General features: G+C 40.2%; 1 protein-coding gene across 1 annotated transcript in view; it reads right to left on the bottom strand.

Moving 5' to 3' along the window:
* Positions 1-14,257, bottom strand: part of EPHA3 (EPH receptor A3) — a 352,724-nt gene that overhangs the window by 256,206 nt on the left and 82,261 nt on the right. The window contains exon 3 of the mRNA XM_006033907.2: positions 4,059-4,719. Within this exon, the coding sequence (XP_006033969.1) occupies positions 4,059-4,719 (661 nt within the window). The remainder of the gene's footprint in view (positions 1-4,058; positions 4,720-14,257) is intronic.

Raw genomic sequence — 14,257 nt, 5'->3', positions numbered from 1 at the left:
TTCAAGGCTGTTTCAAAGCCCTTTGTTTCATTTCAATTTTACTGTTTCGAGCTCAAAATGAGTTGAAACAGTGTCGAAACGAGACAGCCAGAGAAGTTTTGCACAGCCCTACTATGCAGTGCCTTCCAATATATAGCATTCTGTACCAGGCCAGTAGCTTGCCTATACATTCCCCAGTGCAAGATTCAGACCTAAAGCTAAGGTAGGGAACCTGTGTTGGAAATATATGTGATAAATGGCAGATGCTACTTATTTGAGAGAAAGATTGGGACTAAACTTTTTTTTGCCAATAATAAAAGAAATCGCACCCAGGGTTTTCAAAAGAAATCTAATGGGATGATCAGACCTCATTAGTGTGCTTAATTTCATTATCAGAGAAGCCATTCTACTAATGCAAACTGATTTTATATTTGAAAATGTGTTATGAAATCCTTATAAGTATTTGCTCAGAGACAATAAAAGTCACTGGTGTGAAAGCAAATCAGATTTTCAGGAAGTATTTGCACACAGGCTCATCTGGTAAAATCTCTTCCATAATTAGTTAAATGCTTTTCAAGTGCTCTGAAGATAAGAAGCACTGTTATTGCTGTTTCCATTTCAGATTATTTTAACTTCAACTAGAGAGTGATATTACTCTTAGTTTCTCACTCATTCATGCCTGTGTGCTTGTGACTCCATCTTATGTCTACTTCAAACACTATAATCCTAAATTTAAGTCCTGTTACAGCCAAGAAAAAATGGTACAGAAGGAACAGGGCTGAGCCAAAGCAGTCACTCAAAAGACATGTGAAAAACTGAATTCGCTTCCGAGCCTTCCGTTTCCTGCTGTTACTGACGTCAACAACAGTGAGGTTGGATCACAGACTGCTTTTAGAGTGCCACTTAAATCACATGAGGGTGAAAAGATTTGACAAATATGAATGCTGTTGAAAGTTGTCATGACAGAAGGATATTATATGCAGAGCCAGTTCAAGCCAGAATCTCCCATCACTTTTTAAAATTGTTTAATCTCATACACAAAGCTCTTTTGATGAACATGTGAAACTAAGACCAAAATAATGGGAAAGCGGAACTGGATGTCAAGGTATGATTGGGGTAACAGAATCTGCTTTTATGTTCTATGTTCCTGGTCAAAACCCACCTGCAGTGTGAACACCCCTGCCTTCTCCCCTCCCCCTACCCCCCCCAAAAAAAATCCAACACACATTCCTTGCTGCCTTCAATAGAAATTATGTATACATGCAGTGTCTGAATGTAGAAATGTATTTTAAGAAAATACCTTTATTTATTCATTTACTAAATACTTATTTTCATTGCTTCAGCTTTCCTCTGATATTTTCCAGAGCAATAATCTTTTCAAGTTCACATTTCACTGTAATTCTAAACCAATGGCTTCCAATCATTTAAGGGACAAGGGCTCTAATATTCTGGCAAGTTCATATAGGTTTTTTATAGTAATATCTGTATTTGCTCCCAAGTTTTAGGAATTAAAAAGGTAGCTACAGAAGGCACAAAGTTTAAGTGTGTGAGGTCAATAAAAGCCTAGCTCTTATTATTTTTAAAGGGCCCACAAAGTAGTACAACCCCTATGTTTCTGTAACAGGGGGTTTTGCCCCTGTGACTTTAAAGGGGAAAGACTGAGCTGACAGGTAACAGCAGGACAGCAGGAACAGGTGGCTTTTTAGAGCTAAGAAGAAACACCTGTACACGGTAGAGGAGCAACATGACCAGAAGGATGGTGCCCAGAGGGCTCCACTCCCAAGTGGGTTCAAGCCAGTCTGGCCCCACAGTCTGCAGGGAGAGGAGCTCCCAGGAAGAGAGGCTGCAGGAGATGGACCTGCAGATACTTAAGGTACTCTAGAGGGCTGGAAGGAAACAGTCGCAAAGTACAAAGAGTTGGGGGACAGTGATCCTGAATGGGATTTTATTTTAGTTGGAACCAGTTTGCTGCTGTCTTGGTTTATGTTTATAACTGGAGGACCAGGTTGTGGTTACAGGGGAGATCCGGAGGCCATGCTGCAGGGTGCCAAGGGGGTGTTCTGTGTTAAGCTCTGTATACGGCTTAAATGCAGTGGGGCTGAGACTAGGGAATCAAATCCCAAGACAGTGGGCCACAGCTGAGGGCCTCAACAAGAGAAGGCTGCAAGGCTAAAACTTAGACAAAGGTATTAGTGCCTGAGTGGCAGAATGAGAATGGGACTGTGATGTCTCATAAAAAGTATGATGGAGCAACACTTGTAAGGCATGGGCATAGCTATGGGGGTAGTTGATGGCCACAGTTAATGCCCGTAAGGCAAATTAGTGTCTGAGGGCACAGATAGGGCCAATAGGGCCCAATCAGCTAGGCCACTTGCTGATCCAGGAGGCACATACTCAAGGACTTAGGGGAACAGCCTCCCAATTTAAAATACAATTCTCACCAAGGCATGGCAGGTGGAACGGTGAGGAAGTTACAATGAAGAGTTTAGGGAGACAGGTAGTTTGGCCCCTAAGGGGCATTATGGCCATTCTTGGGGTTCAGCCCTTCAAAGGGTTAACTGATTTGTTTATTTGTTTATTTGATCTCTTCAACTCACCTTCCTTCCTTCCCTTTGTGTTTAAATTATTTTATTGCTTTCCATCTAGTATCCCTGCTCTCTGCAAGTGCATTCATATCATTCAAAAGTAGGAGTCAGCTCATAAATTCTCATGCCTCTCTGAATGAATCGGTCTATAAAAGGTCACCCTGCCCTTCTATCTGCCTGTACTTTTACATGTGTCTGTAGTTATTTGGGTGGGGAATTAAAACTCCTTAACTCTATGAGCCACTGTTTCTGAAGTAACAATATAAGGTCTACCTCAAACGATAAAAATGCACTTTCCCAGGGTCTAGTAATAAGTTAAACAGAGTTAGAGTCCCCTTACTGCCTGCCACCCAGCCCTTCCACCGTCTCATGATAGCTCCTTTTATGATAAAAGAACAGAATGCACAACTACATGGCTTGGGTCATTTTGATTTGGGACTCACATGAGGGCTCCACCAGTTCAGAAGGATTTAGCCGATGCTTATAAAGCTTACATAAAAAGATTTTGCCAGTCTCAATCAACTTCAAAGTACTGATGTGTCCCTTAATTAAAAAAACAAACAAACCTCCAGCAATAGTGTAAACTACTACTACTAATATCAGTGCTTTCAGAGATAACTGTAAAACCTTTTTTTACAAAAGGCACACTTTAAAACCCTTCATTGGCCTTTTCACTGGAATTCTTTGTGAAGAAGCCAAGGATTTCACAGGCATGGAGACTAGAAGCCCACTGGCCAGCAGGAACAAACCATATTGTGGGAGACACATGGCACAAGGGGGCAAAGGGGAGAAAAAAACCCAATGTATCTGACTAGAAGAAAAAAATGTGTCATTTCAGTTGTATTAATCATAGCAAGTACGTTCCAAATAAAATGTCATTCAAATATTTAGATTTAACAACTCTCATATCCTCATTGCATTCCATAATTTATATAAACAGTTTTGTTGACCCAAACATTTGCAGAAAATGATTTCTGGATCATGAGTATTTGTGGAAGTATAATTAAAAAACTTAATGCATTCATATTCACTTTGCAAATGTTTGCACATTTAGATCAATTGAGATCAAGAAAAACATCTGTTTTATCTGATCAGCCCTGATGAACCAACCTATATGTCAAGCAGCAAAAACTGAATACTTATAGTTTAAGCCCAAAAAAAAAAAAAGAACCTTCATACAAAATTTCAAATATTTTATCAGAATGAATGCATTTCAAGAAATCATAATCTGTTTGTAGGTATATGGACAAGGGAAGAGAGCCAGGGTTTACTGCATGTGATCTTAGTTGCAAAAAATTCACTCAATCCTGGAAGTGGATACTGTTAAAGTACATTATGCACGTGAATCAAACAAGTAAAAACTAAATGTGTAATTTTGTGATCCAATTAATCTATCTCATCAGTTTGTGAAGAACTTGAATCATTATGAAGAGAAGGGACATGATACGAATCACCTGCTAATAATTAAACTATAAATATGAAGTACATTGTTACCTTGGCAAGCAAAGCCTCTTTCTTCATAGCCAGCATTACACAAACACTTTCCTATGGGCACTAGCCATTCTCCTTCTGTACTGCAATACATCTTAGGTGGATCTTCCTCCTTGGAATGATTGACACAAGAACCTCGCACTTCCACTAGTGACTGGGAGTCCATAGGTACTGTGTCTGGAAACATAGCCAGGTTCTTTACGGTGAAAGGGCACTTTTTGAAGTACACTCGCACTGATACTAAGGCAACACATGCACCCACATCTTGAAAAGCCAAGTAAAAGCCTTTCTTGCTGATGGGTCCCACCTCACGAACTTCTGTATTGAGTTTGAGAATTCGATCCCCAAGATCCATTTGAGTGAAGCTCTCATCAGCTGCAATGGTGTCAATCTTTGTAAACTGGTGTTCTCTGAACTTGACTGAATGGTCATCATCAGATTCCATGTAATAAAGATTAAAGGTCTCTTTGCAAGTGCCCAGAACCAGTGGAATGCTATTACAGTCTCTCAAGGTAAACTTGAGCTCCACATATATCTTCTGAGCTGAATTGCGTGGGATCCAGTTTGTTCTTAGCCAGTTGTTCTGACTGTGATCCATGACATTGCACACCTGATAAGTTCTGATTGGTGTATAGTGCTCATCAACTCCACTTATCTCTTCCCACTGAAAAAAAGAAAAATATTAAGGATATTGATTATAATCAGTAGTTACTGTATTTACAGAAGCACATTATGATTGAACAATTTACTGAAGAGTCTGGCCCCACTATAGAGAGCAATACTGTTTTACCTAAAACTGCTAGGAAAGGCTTGTGAAACATGCACTTCATGTTTTCCAACACATCCTATGAAAGCTTTATACATACACTAACAGTCACCATTAACAAGTCAGCATTTAATATGAAGTGATATAAAGCTCATTGTCTGTCTTCAGCTACTGCTGAAATACCATGAGTTTACAACAATATTTTAGGGCTTGAACAGCATTTAAAAAACTTAAGGAGACTTCTATTTATTTTGCACCTCTCTGACCCCACTAGTTCACCTTAACCTTACTACTACAATTACTAAAAATTATCACAAACTTTATTTTCAAACATCCAATAACTCAGGTTCTTCAATACTATATAGCTTTTTACACCAGCCTCATCAGAACCAATATTTAACAGTGTTGGTCCTCCAACTAGTTCTGGATATAACAGCTGACAGATATATGGGCTTTTTTCATCTTTGATAGGAAAAAAATTGATTGTTGTAGTTACCATGCAGTGTTTATTTAATCCTAACAATTAAAAGGGCTTTCAAGCATCCAAGAATGCTGGATTTACATGTTCTAACATTTTACTTTTATAATCCCCCTCCCCCCAAACTATCCATGAAACTTTGAATACCTCCATTTACAGCCAATTTTAAAAGGCTATTTTTCTAGCTTTAAAGAGAATTATGCATATACAAAGACAGAACTTAGCGCACAGTGAAACATGACTGTTTATAGAAGCTACAAAAATCCATCTTCTGGATCACTGTCACCCAGAGAGATACACACAACACATTCCAAAATGCAAACCCTGTGCCATGGCAGCAATCAGATGCAATGCAGCTGGAGAGTGGTAACCCCTGAGACAGAGTTACTAGGTGTTGTAAATGTTGGAGTGAGTGAAGTAGACAGAACAAAGCATTTTTGGAGAAAGTGCACTTTCTCTGAGTACAGATCATAATTTTTTCTAGGAATATGCCTTTCCCCATCTATTTAAATTATAAAGGATTCAGAGGCCCCTTTTATACATGCCGGTAAAGGCATATATGCATTGCAGGAGGGGCAATTATGGGATTATGCATTAGATCCATCATGCCTTATTGCTGATGCAGGTGGAGCCCAATCATGGCCAGCCCCTGCATGGGTAAAACACAATCTCCTGCTGCTGGGAGCCCCCTAGGGCTTGGAGGTTTTATGCTGGGCATGGTACACTCCTCAGGCTGGGAGCCCTGTCAGCTGACACTTCTATATCACTTCTTTTGAAGAATCTTCCTATGAATACTCTTTTGTATTGTTTAAATTAGGCTTATTTTTGTTTAAGCATTTGTAAACATGTACTAGACTAGTATAGATTAAAAAAAAAAGAAATGAGTAAAACCCTTGTGTGCATGTTGTTACAGTGGAATCAAGGTACTTGCATTGGTTTTGGTAACTTTACACTAGAATAACTGCCATCTCAGCAGATATGGGCTAGATCTAATAGAAACTAGCTTAAACTAAACCAGTGATTCTCAACAGGGGTGTGTACAGAAGTTGGGGTTTTTTTTGCCATTTAAAGCGCTTTATTAACATGAGTTAACAGAAGTGCTTTACAGCACTTTAAAAATTAGTACAGCACTTTAAATTAACCCTTATTAAATGAGGTATTAAATATTTTACAGCAGTTTAGCAATCTGCAGCACTTTAAATAACTTCTGTATGCTGGTCAGATTTCTGACCCATGGAGAAGTCCCAGGAGGCTGCAGAGCACCCCCTGCCTCTGAGGCTGGGAAGTGCAGGGAGGCTCAAAGCCCACCCTCCTCCCAAACACTGAACATCTGTCATGTTTAAAAGTGCTGTAGCTTTATAGTGCTATAAAAAGTGCTCTAAATTACAGCTCTGTAAAACATGCACAGAGCACTTCTGTACACATCTCAGGATGCTAAGGCAAACTGGGGTGCCTTGAGAGCCTTCATGACAGCACTGTCATGTGTGCAATCATGGTTCACATGATAAACCCAAAGATTTCAAAGAGGAATCCAGTGTTAAAACATTCTGACCTGATGTGGTCTTTCTGAGTTCTCTGCAACAGAAGCATTGCTTCATTATTTTTCTGTAGTAAAAAAACAGGGGAATGCCTCAAGTCTATCAAGGCTGAGAACCATCAACCTAAACTAAACTGATACACTCAAAATGAGGCTGCAAAGATATGTTGCCCTTATGACATCAGAAAAACTTTTATAGTGGCACAAAACACAAATGAACAAGCATCCTTGTCTAAAATACCCCCAAATATTAGCACAATGATTACTATTGATGGTTTGTGCTGCTTTATCACAGCAAATGTGTGTTTGGTTATGGCACAATCCCTGCACACCAGGGCTGTCTACATTCTTCAGTAGCCCCAGGTAGGTGATTCTAGGGGCACATATTTCACACTGAAGAAAAAGGAAATGCCCTGGGTCCACACTTGATGAACCCTGGGAATTCCCCATGGGGTTCCTTTGCTCTGCAGCATGAAACACATGCCACAGGAATTCCCCTATAGGGGATTTCAGGACACACATTTCAGACTTTAGAGCATGGGAGCCCCAGGTGATTCCCCACTCTGCACTTGTAGATGTACACCCCAGGTCAGGGCTAGGCACCTGGGGCTGCTGTTCTGCAGGATTGGGCCACTGAAGCCCTAGAAATGGCACGGGCCCAATTCTCTGGGACAATGGCCCCAAGTGACATCTGTACCTGCTAATTAATTGGTTCAGCTGTGGCTGGTGTAGCTGATCCTGCAACAAAAATGACAGACAACAATGTCTGTCTGTAGCCGGGATGTGTGAGCAAATGAAACATTTACATCAGTGTAACTTTCACTGGTATGTTACACTAATAGGAACCAGTTTAAAGCAGGAACTAAACTGGACAGACAAGCTGGCATTCTGGAGTTCCTGCAGATGTATGTCACTTTTATTGGTGTAACTTATACCAGCTGAGTCTTACCCTTGATTCTTTCAGGGATAATTCTAAGGGAGAGTAGTGAAAATTAACTTATTTACATGGAAATAACGACTAATTGTACCAGGTTTGTTCAGACCCTAAACCAAGAGATCTATATAGAGACCTCCACCCAATCAACTACTAGAACTTAAAAATTGTTCTATTGATTAAATCAGTTTAAATTAAACCACTGCAATTTCTGTATGTGGGCAAGAGCTAAAAATCAGACATAATATACATGTGAATCACAAAGTCTTCCAATTTTGGTATAAACATTTGGGTTTCTAGAAAAATGTCACTCAAATATTGACATCCATCAATTAAGACTAAATTAGATAGGATTATGAAAGGTATTTTACAAGGAAATTTAAAGGATCTCACATAGATATTCACATGATTTATTCATCACTGTTCCCATTAATATCATTTCTAGTCATTCCAATACATTCTACACTTCCTATGAAAGATGCAAACAAAACAGGAACTTGATTTGCTGAATTTTAATCACTTCAAAAGATATATTGTGCCATAGTAGTCTTGCTGCATTTTTTTCACAGCAACTTTCTAATCTGGCATGTTTATACAAGCACGTCAATACAGAAGTATAAATTGCATGATAAACCAAACAACACCAGTATGTTCTGCATATAAAAGGTTGCAAAGAGCAATTATCACTTCATTAATTTGTAATGAAGACCAAATTGCCTGTAAATGATTGCAGATTGCCATTTCAGCCTAGTTGCATAAACAGCAAGTCTCTAAAACTACTATTTAAGAGTGAGGTTTTCTGAATGAAGGGTCTAATCCTGATCCTATACACTGTAAAAAGACACTTGCTCTTCACTTCTACAGTTACATGATCAGACTCAAAACAAAATTATACACTTCATACAAATTGCTTTAGCTTAGTAAACTACAATGCTGTCACTATTAATGATGACACAAACCACAAGAATGGATTTTAAAACTGGATATTTTAAAATGATTTAATATGTAATTCTTCCTATCTTTTCCCCCCAAAAACTTTAGGGTCCTCATTTTCCAGTTTATCTCTGCAACCATGCTTGGTAGATATCCACTTTTTTACAGAAAATGAAAGCTGTGGTTCTGAAATATTCACCTGACTCCAGCACTTGGCTTTTCAAGAAGGATGAATCAAGGGTGAAACACATAAGAGAACAGCAAGAGCCAGCAATACTGAAGGAAGGAGACCACTACTCTTAAGATCAACTAAAGGGGAAGCAGAGACCCTTCATTTACTATAAAGCCTAATCAAATGAAACTCTATATGCATAATTTATTTGGGTCTTTTTGGTTCATCACTTCCTAGGGGATTTCACAGGCTCAGGATTACTCTGAACACAGGTGATCCCAAGGCTCCACATTGTTTTAGAGTTGCAAAGTGCTATACCCATTCTCTACTTCAAATCATTGAGAGAGACAGCACGCAAGCTCTTCTTTATGTAAAGGTTACCCTCTCTCAGCACTGTCATCCTAGGATGCTCTCTATAGTGCACTTGAACACTGCTAGTATAAAAGCAAAAGACCAGATAACATTGAAACAAAATCAGATGTCCTAAACTACAACCCCTACCCTTCTTATTGGCAACAATAAAACCCTTTTTTGGTTACTTGCCATTTTCATTTATAAAATAAATATACAGCCAAACTTTAAAGTATATAACCTTTAAGTATTGTGAAGAGATACTTTTGTTTGCTAGTGGGAGAGGTGGGTGCCAATGGAATAATTTCTATTGGATGCTCTTCTTGTAGGCCAAGTAGCAGAGGGGAAGCAATTAATTGTCCACTTTCAAAGCACTGTTACACAACAACTTTAATAAGAGAATCATTGAAACTTCACTGCACTGACCTTCATGAACTGCATCTTCAAATGATTTACAGAAGTTAGTACACAGTATGGTATGAGAAGGAAGAAATAAATAGGGGAAAATATGGAATAAATGTGCTTGCTCATGACATTCTAAAATACAGAAGAAAAAAAAATGAAAATATACATCACGCCCATTCCATATCCCAGGAGCTGCAGAGAAAGCAGCTCTTGCTTTAGCAGAGATCACAGATTGGATTGGTGATGGATACATGCAGAGGATATTAGAGAGTTCAGAAAACAAAATAAAAACTTAGGGAGGATCATTCTGAACTGGATAGAAAAATACCAGAGTCCTGTAGAGATGCTTCAAGATTCTAGTGATGTGCATGATCCTAGCTTCTGGTTTATGGACACTGCAAGTCAACACTCCTAACATGCAGGAGTCAAATAGGTAGACCTTCAAAGAGTTAATGGTCTCTTAACTCTTATGGAAGAACTCTTATGGAACTCTCTTAACTCTTATGGAAGCTGCAATTACCACATGGAGAGACAAAAAAGCAGTGGTATAAGACGACAAATTAACACTCAGGGCAAACCCTGTGGGAGAGTGGGTGAGAGGGCAAGGGTTTCTGAGAGCTGGGTGGTGATGCTGAGACTAGAAAGGGGGCGTGGGGTGGTGGGGGCACACAGCCCAAGAGCCAGGGTAGGGAGGCAGGTCAGATAAAGGATGGGGGGCCAGGGAGGGGAGTGCAGCATTCATAGCAGCTGGGAATGTCTAAACAGTTCTGGTTGAGCTTCTGCCACTATGCCTGTTCTGCCTGTCCCGGCTCTGATGTTGTTAAAACAACAGCAACCTGGAGCTGTTTCATTAAATCATTAAAATGTGCTGAAAGTAGCCTGAAATCACAAAGAAACACCAGCATGAAGAGGTAAACAATACACAGTAGTAGCTCCACTGAAATAGTTTTGATGGGGCAATCTTTAAAAGTAGGGGTTAAGAAAAACTCTAGAGAGTACAGAGGTCCTGACATTGTCTGCCCACCCTCAAGCAGAGGAACAGTAATAGATTTATGTGGAGGGAGGGAATTAGTTAGGAACTTTGGAGGAAAACAAGATTTTCATTTGCATAACACATTATACAATGACAGACTGGATCAGACCCTGATCTGAGTCAGTCGTACTGGTGTACCATTTACAACAACTCAGTTCCATTCATTGGAGTTCCCCTGAGTCACACACTGATATAACTCAGAGCAGAATCTGGTCTATAACACGCTACTTCTAGAATGTATCCCACTCGATATCAAATCATTCCAGTATTTCAAGACTCTATCTTTGAATTACCATCACCGTTAATTACCATTAAGCTACTTAACCACTTTGAGATATTCAAAGCAAGGTAGGTGATCTGGATATTTAATTTTCATGAACATTCAATACATGTGGGATCTAACTCCCTGGGATCTCTTTGAGAAACCTGAGCAATAGGTTAAACAACATATGTCATTTGAAATAAACACTATTTATAATGTTTTTAACTTTCCCTGTGTTAACCCTACTAGTTTTAGTATTAGTTGCTCTGAAATATATATTGCATCTCTCTGACAAAGAGCACAGCACATAAATCATACTGAAGAGGGAGGGGGAGTGGGGAGGAAAATGAGAAGTAGAGGGAAAACATGCAGATTGCTTCATGCATTAACAAGTCCAGGAAATCCTGGACAGAGGGGAAAATTACTATTTATTGCCAAATAAAAGAAAAAAAAAAGAATAATCTGATATTCTTATTATCATGGTAATTGCATTGTACCATGAGTGAGCTCCTAAAACAGGCAATCCCAGTAGCATTGAAATTGGTTGCGTTCTCATTCTACAGGTTTTTAGTGTTTAGTAATTTTTTCTCCAAATACCAAAGTGTCTTTAGTGTATCCTTATGGGGGATAATGTAAAAAAGAATGTGTGTATGAATGTGTATGTGTGTTAACACTACAAAGAACACAACATATAAATTACATTGAAGACCTGTTACTGGAGGGGGGTAAGGGGGTGGATGACAAGTAGAAGGAAACACACACTTTATTTTTTCCTTCTTCCATTTATTTAATCAGTTCCCTCTCCAAACACTAAGATCATCTCCATGATAACATCACATGTGAACATTAAAATTTTATGATTGAGTACAAAGGGGGCTGATAACATCATGTGTTTTGCTTTGTTGCTAAGCAATTTCACAAACAAGGGGTAAACAAGAAAAGGAGAGAACATCTTAACATATAGGTCAATTTCGGGGCCTAAAACTACAGGTTTAATATAGGGTTCATTTAAATTTTTTAATGGAAGAATCCTTCATTATGAAATCAAAGTTTCCAAATTAAGTACTTAAAAGATAGGCACCACATTGACACTTGGTAAAATACAAGTTCAGTTTCTGAAAAATGGTGTAATCTCCCATTAACAACAATGGACAGCGAGTGCTATAATTCATGTAAATTTGTATTCTACCTGAACCGATACAAGAACGGGCATATCCCCTGATGTACAAATTTAATTTTGTCAAGAATACAAGTAATTTGAGTTTTCAGCCACAAGTTTGGACAAAAATTCAAAACAGTCTGTGGAAAATAAACATGCTGGTTCAAATGTTTTGTTTTATTGAAAACCCAATTATCCATTAAAAAGAAAAAGTATGTTTTTGAAAGAACATTTTGATTAAACGTATAACACAATCACATATTTCAGATAACAGACATTAAATGGCAATTTTGTTATTAATGCAGTGATTCTCAACCAACATGTTGCTGAACCCTGGAATGCCATCAGATCCTTTGAAGGGTGTGGGCAAGGTGTGAGGAGATAAGTGAGGTGTGAGGAGATAAACAGATAAGCAAAGTAGATAATTTCAGGCTCAGGCTTGTCCCTGCCTGAATGATCTCCCACCCCCACTGCTCAGCCCCTTGGCAAGGAGGTAAGTAGTGTAATATATAAATTAGTTTTTGAAATTGGGTGCCACTCAATTCACAAAAGTTATGGAGGGGTGCCTTGAGACCAGTAAGGGGTGTTTTGAGGCCAAAAAGGTTGAGAACCACTGTGTTAATGGATGGACAATATGCTGAGATTATCTATTTTTTCCTAAAAAAGAAAACAAGAGCCATCAAATATTTTCTTAACCAGAATTCCATTTAACCAGTACCCTGACTGTAAGCATGAACAAAATATCTGGTGCTGTCATAGATGAGCATTATGCACCCGTTAGAGCCAGAATATGCTTTTTTGGTGGTTAGGTTTGAAAAATGAATTTGCACTCTCACGTAAGCCCTCTACATAACTCTTGGTATATACCTGACACTAACCTAATGCTCCTTAGTCTTGCTGGCAGAGACAGCTTTGCCATTAACTTAAAGAGAAGCAGGAACAGGTCCTTAACTGGAGAAGCTGGAAAAGACCTCTTTCTGCCAAGAGACTGACAAAGGCAGGCAGGCTTATTTAAAAGCAGTACAAAAGAGTATTCTGTAATGGGTAACCACTACAGAACCACTGAAGTAACAGCATTAATCAAATCACCCAGCAAATAATGATCATTAAAGCTAGGAACAGAAGTTGCACATAAACTGGTTTAAGTGATCAGAAGCTGGCTTAAACCTGTAACACAACAGAAGTTCAGTGCACATAATCCTTTTTTTAAAATGGCAGAAACTGGTTTAAGATACACCTGGTTGAATGTAGTTTCAGACTTAACTGATTTGGGTCAAACTGGCTTATGAAACTTCTGTCCCCGATCCCTTCCTGGTTTAAGTTAAATCAGAGTCCCCCAGCATCCCAGAATGCTTTTCAGCCCTGGCCCCAGCTGTTCTGTCTGCTTCAGAGAGCAGGGCTGGCCCCACCCGTCTGCTCTCTAACAGGAGCAGGTATGGGGGCATGAGCAGATGCTGAAGGGCATTACCTCCGAGGCAAAGGGGACAGGGAGGGGGTTTATTCCTCCTCCCTCCCCTCTCTCCCTGGATCCCAGCTGGGATCTGCCTGGCCAGAGCACAGAAGTCCCTTCAGGCACTCCCACCCCACCTCGCTGCTGGAGCAGTGGCGGGGCATGGCCAGCCCCAGCAACAGACTCAAGTAAACAGGGAATGGAGTGGGGTTTAATTCCCCGCCTCCCTCCCCTGTCCCACCAGCACAGACTTTCCACCCGCCCAGGACCTTCAGAGCCCTCTCTCAGCCAGGGGGCAATCCCACCGTACCTTCCCAGCCACCAGGGCTGGGGTTTTGCTTAGAGCAGTCCAGGAGCAAATGCCAGATTGAGGGGGAGGGAAGAAAGCAAAACGGCCTCAAGCCCAGGTAGGGAGAGGCACATAGCGATTGTGCCAGTGGTTCCATCCTGGATATAAGCCCTACCGAGCAGAGAGACCCAGGCTGGTGGGGGGCTGGAAAAGGGCCCAAGTGTGTTGGCACTAGCCCAGGGCAGAACCAAGCCAAGTCAAGTATGCAGCTGGGGGAGCAGCTCCTGCCCAGTGGCCCCTTTAACCTGCTGGATAGCAGTGCCTGGGCTGTCCCTGCAGTGGTGTGCATGGTGTGGCCTCACCCCATCAGCCCCAAACCCTATTACTTGTGGTCACTGGGCATCGAGATAGATGCACACTGCTGACTCTTTCC

The sequence above is a fragment of the Alligator sinensis genome, unplaced genomic scaffold (assembly GCF_000455745.1).
Source record: "Alligator sinensis unplaced genomic scaffold, ASM45574v1 scaffold918_1, whole genome shotgun sequence".
Taxonomy (NCBI): domain Eukaryota; kingdom Metazoa; phylum Chordata; order Crocodylia; family Alligatoridae; genus Alligator; species Alligator sinensis.
This window is presented reverse-complemented; position numbering and strand designations above follow the sequence as displayed.